Below are 5,137 nucleotides of genomic sequence, written 5' to 3'. Positions count from 1 at the left end.
AGCCTACACGTATTTGTATTTGTATTTGTATGTGTTTAATCGTATTTTATGATGCGTATCGATTACTTAATTATTTTTTGTTTAATTAAACATAATTTTACTTGTATTTGTATTGTGTGTGTACATAAAAAACCAGCTCTTAATTGTAATATTAATAATAAAAATACAAAAAAAAAAACATATATCGCATGTATTATTTTGGACAGGTGTAAAAAGAAAAGTATTGGTTAGAATTTGAAGTTGGAAGTTGAAAAGTAAATTATAAATAAATATTTATTAGCTGGACTGCAAATCGAACTGATAAGAGCTAAGCACTGACTTTAGAATTAGGCCGCATTTTCAGTAAATTTTCAAACTATTTTCACACGTTTTTTAGATGTAAAAAAAACTTGCTTAAATGGCAAATCTTATTTAATTTTAAATGCAATTAAATATTATCGATAACTTAAATATCAGCTAAAATATAACTATCGAAAGTAGCATTACTTTTGTTGGGTCACACTCTCTAGTCAGTTGAGAATGCCTTGCCAGAGAGAAGCAAAGGAAGTGAAGTCAGGTGACTGATTAGTAAGAAATTCTTGAGATTTAAATGTAAGAACAATAGATCAATGCTCAGTCTGACTTGAGTCTCTTTTGTGATTTATTCAACATTTTGAAAACATAACTTTATGTTGATTATAGTTAGTCAACAAGGGTTTCTCTTACTTTAGTTCTGTGCACGAAGCGTATTGAGCAGCGTGGTAAAGGAGCCTGCTGTGCGAAAGATCTACAAGCAAAGGGCAGAGTCAATGGCGGTTTAGTTGCTACTTGAATGCTGACTCACCCACACCAAGAGAGGTCTGCCCAGGACAAAGAAGTAGGCGCCCAGCTTAGTCTCCTTCTGGGCTCGCTGCAGTGGCAGCAGCAGGAGGCGACGCTGATGCGGCAGCAACTCGTGCCAAGGCAGCAGCTGGTAAAGCTGATAGGCAAATTGCTGACCCTCGTGACGCACCTGCTCAGCGCCAAAGCCATAAATACATAGCTGCGAGCTGACCACCAGCGAGAAGAAGCCGAGAAAGGCAATGTTCTGATTCGTGTGCGGCATTATATACTGACAGATCACCGAGCAGTACAACACGCAAATTAACAGCACCTCCACACAGGCAATGTCCCGAAAGCCCGCCTCGAAGCGAGCCACCAGCTGCAGCAGTCGAGCATGTTGCCTGAAAAGCTGGTCCAACCTATGCTCCAGCTCTCGACCAGCTGACAACTGCATTCGTGCGTTTTGCAGCAGCAGCTCGAGCCGGCGATAGTGCGCCGTCAGACCGAAGACGTACCAGCCATAGAGCGTGTCCACGCCGGTAGTGGAGCAGCAGAAGAAGGTCAGCACAGGCACCATCAGGCAGCAGTCTAGAAAGTATATTAGCGGCTGTGTGACATCGTAGGGTAAACTGCAGAGAAGGTAAGAGAGAGCTAGAGAGAAAGAGTCTCAGGCTACACGTTAGCTTAAAGTTGAATATCTTTCGGCCATGAAGTTGGCTTATACTTTTCCCAGCAGGCAAGATGTCAAGAATTTGCTAAAGACGTTTGGTGTATGAATATGAAATATTTGAAGGTGAGTCCCTGCGGATCCAGCTCCAGGCAGAACTATCTGTCTACTTAGACAAGTCAGCTTAGGTGCGTGAGCATCTGCTTTACAGAGAATGATTTAGTTTCTAAATGTTGTGCATTGAGAGCTCTGCGATGTTAGCTTCAGAGATGATGTTAAATTAAATGTAGAACATTTTGGGTAAGATTTGCGACACAGTATAAGACTAGACAAGAGACTCATACTTCAGAACAAGAACTCATCTCTGCACAGTCAAATCTGTTCTCATTTGTAACTCAACCCCAGTTGCCACTTACGCGACGCGAAACGAGCTGACGGGCACAAACTGTCCAGTGTTGTAGTAAATCAGAGCTGTCGAAGCGACGGGCATGACCAGAAAGGAGATGCTGGTGCCAGCACACATCAGCAGGTAGATGGCCGAGAAGATTTGGGCACGACGGTTCTGCACCTGCCAGACTCGCAGTTCAGCTGCATCGATGTTTGCTCGCAAAAAAGGCGTCTGGATGGACGCAATGAGAGACACCAGCTTCCGGCACTTGTACACAAAGATGGTCATCTTCAGCAGCGAGGAGACCATTTGGATGCCGTGCATCAGCGCCTCGGAACAGAGTACTATGTCGCTGCGATGCTGCACGATGAAGGCGCAAACGGTGCACAGCTCGAAGCTGGTGGCCAGCACCATGACGATGAAAGTAACCGGGGAGCGGAGCGTCTGCCGATCCGGCTTCAGCTCCAGGCCCATGAGGCCAAAGGTGAGCCGCTGCGACCACAAATTATCCAGACAGGCCTCCAGTAGCTTGGACATGCCGATGCCAAGAGTAGCAATGGCAACTGGAACTGATTAGTTTCTTCTGTCCGACTGCCGTTAATTTTTGTGTGCATCTCATTTATAAAACAAACGAGGGGGTGTGGGACAGTTGAAGCAATACCTTTACCTGAGTCGCTTAATTGGCCTTATAAATAAAACGTTAATTTGTCGGTCTTCATTAAAGCACACACACTAAAATGACACAAGCCCAGAAAACTTGGCTAAGTAAAACCTCATGGTAAATGATTTAATTATTCGCCCGGGGTGTGGGTCCGAGTCCACACCTACTGCAAGACATACAGGCACCTGTTTGGCACAGTGGGACAATGACAGCATAAGTTGTATGAAATTCCCAACAAATCTCTGCGAGTCGAGCAACTGACTTAAATGAAATATTTTGTAGAAATGGAGAGATGATCCAAGATGATACAAAAATTGATCTACTTTCTGAACAATCTGATCAGAGACAAACCTTAATTCCTACAAAACATATTTAATATAATTATTGGAAAAAGTAATCACAAATATAATAATGATAATGAATAATTAATGTATTCATATCAATACAAATTATATTTTTAATAATTAGTTCATAAATAAAACAAAAAATTTTTAAACGTAAAGCCTTTTGAAGTTAATTGACATCGATGCCACAGGCGAAGCGGCTTTAGTCGTGGTCAAGGCATGACATGGTCAAGGTTTGCTCGAGAGCCTGCTAAATTCGGTGTAAGCTATGCTGGAATACGAATCAATTAATTCACTAATTTTTATGATTTTTAGCAGGCTTAAAACATTGAAAAGGAAAATCAAATTAAAGAGTGCGACACAGAAAAAGTCGATTGCAAATATATCTTGAAGCATTTTGTGTGCTCTACCTCCCTTGCTCAAAATTACGACATGCTTTATGATATGAGCAAAAATGTTTAATAAATTAAGCTTGACATGAAATTTGGCTAAGTTTCAGTTGACATTTCCGACTAGAGCCGCTTTACTTGGAGTCTAATCAAAATTTCTTAAAGCTGGCAATAAACTTGTCAAGGACTTATCAGGATCTAAGGATGTATTTAAGCAAATCAGGCCCTCAATTAGTTTCTTCTATATTAAAAAACATTTACTTACGTATATTACTAATATTTCCTTTTCTTTTTTTTTTCAAATTAAATATGTCAAATTGTTGCATTCCACCTGGGCACCACTGTGAGCTGCTGCCAGATTCGTCAGTCGGCCAGCGGCTTAGAGTAGTTTGTCGAAAGGTAACTGCAACTGTAACTACAACTGTAACTGGAACTGCGAATGCTACTGCCTTTGCTGCTGCTGCCTCAGTCATGGTCATTGTCCGCTAGCGGTTCTTATTACATGTGGGCCTGTTTTTTCTCTCTTTTATCTATCTATCGACAGCCGCTGAATTCCCGGCTTGGCATATGTTTTGACATTTGGAGGCTGGCACTTAATTTACGGCCTCACCTTTTTCTGTACCCACACACACACACACACACGCACATTCACGCTGTGAATGTTGATACGAGTGTCAAGCCCAGGCCCAGACCCAGACCCAGACTCAGGCGCAGCGTGGAAAGGTGTGAGGAGGTGTTCGAGCAGTCTAGTTGCGTACTATGCGAGTATTTATAGATCTCGATAAGTCGGTTTTCCCGTCAGCCTCGCATTTGGGTGTGCACATGCGGTCAGTCTGTGGCTCTGCGATTTTAATTAACCAACTGCCAGTTGGAAACTAATTAAAACTCTTGCTACGCTTACAATGTACAGAAAATTCAATTATCCGTAATGCCGCCCATTTTTGTCGTGGGAAAACACCAAACTCGTTCCACAGCCAATTTGAATGAGGCCAAAGCCCAAAAGCCAATGCTGCGTGTACTTAATGTGCAGCAATATTTCAATATCGCTCATACGACACGTGTACGCCCTTTGTTTGCATTTCGAGAGGAATGTAATTTACTGTGATTAGCCAGCTAATTAATGAACTGGGTGTGCACTCGATAAACAGCCAAGCAATCAATCGGGCTTTTCATCATAATTAGTTTAACATGAGAACACACTTCCGTTTGACTCGCAGCCAGCATTAAACTAGTTGTCATTGTGCCTGTTAATATTGTTGGCTAAATCGGCTTTTGATTGCCGGCTCTTAAGTCATTTTTTGTGGCAGCTCGATTTGTAGCAATTTGTTGCGACCAATTTGAGTCGATTTCGCTTGCAATTTCTGTGGTATCACTTACATTTTTAGTGTTGTTGTTGTGGTTGTTATTGTTGTCAAATCAATGTTATATTGGTGACTCGTGCACTGACAAGCTATTTGTATCGATGCATCAAACGCGAACAGTTCTTAGAACTATTCAGTTCGAGCTCGTTTCCCATAAACTTAATTGCAGTTAATTAATTGTTGTCAACTCACAGCTGTTTCACTGAATACCCTACTCCATCTATGGATATCAAATTATTTGATACAAATATATATTTAGAAGTGACGCGTAGCAGGGCATATTCACATGTCTCTCTCGATGAAAGTCAAAGAAATTTATGCGCACTTCAACGTCAATATTTACAGCCAAAAGCGTATTGCCAAGTCGGAACAGTTTCAGGCCACAATTCTCACTTGGCGTGTCTTTGGCTTTGTTTTTTTTTGGCAGCTCTTGAAAAGCATTTTGCATGTTGCCTTGTGGCAAGCATTTGTCAACGCGCCTTGCTCAGCAACGAGAAACAAATTTGTTGTGGCATAGGGTTGTCGG

At 41.8% G+C, this 5,137-nt stretch overlaps 1 protein-coding gene across 1 annotated transcript; it reads right to left on the bottom strand.

The window, feature by feature from the left end:
* Positions 1–706: 706 nt before the first annotated feature.
* LOC111602816 (odorant receptor 1a) lies at positions 707–2,770 on the bottom strand. Its single transcript, XM_023320118.2, has 3 exons — positions 1,885–2,770; positions 824–1,430; positions 707–766 (listed from the first exon to the last, which is right to left on the bottom strand). Exons 1-3 carry the CDS (start codon positions 2,391–2,393, stop codon positions 707–709), a joined length of 1,176 nt encoding a protein of 391 aa, XP_023175886.2. The 5' UTR covers positions 2,394–2,770.
* Between the last annotated feature and the right edge of the window lie 2,367 nt (positions 2,771–5,137).

This window comes from Drosophila hydei, unplaced genomic scaffold (genome assembly GCF_003285905.1).
Source record: "Drosophila hydei strain 15085-1641.00,03,60 unplaced genomic scaffold, DhydRS2 tig00000232-arrow-arrow-pilon, whole genome shotgun sequence".
Lineage (NCBI taxonomy): Eukaryota > Metazoa > Arthropoda > Insecta > Diptera > Drosophilidae > Drosophila > Drosophila hydei.
This window is presented reverse-complemented; position numbering and strand designations above follow the sequence as displayed.

Bases quoted from the DNA above. Each gene is read 5' to 3' on its own strand.
- LOC111602816 (XM_023320118.2), bottom strand. From the start codon at position 2,393: ATGTCCAAGCTACTGGAGGCCTGTCTGGATAATTTGTGGTCGCAGCGG. The intron at 1,431-1,884 runs GTAAGTGGCAAC...CCTTCTCTGCAG, and splicing joins GTCAGCTCGTTTCGCGTCGC to TTTACCCTACGATGTCACAC. The intron at 767-823 runs GTGAGTCAGCAT...CTTTGCTTGTAG, and splicing joins GCAGACCTCTCTTGGTGTGG to ATCTTTCGCACAGCAGGCTC.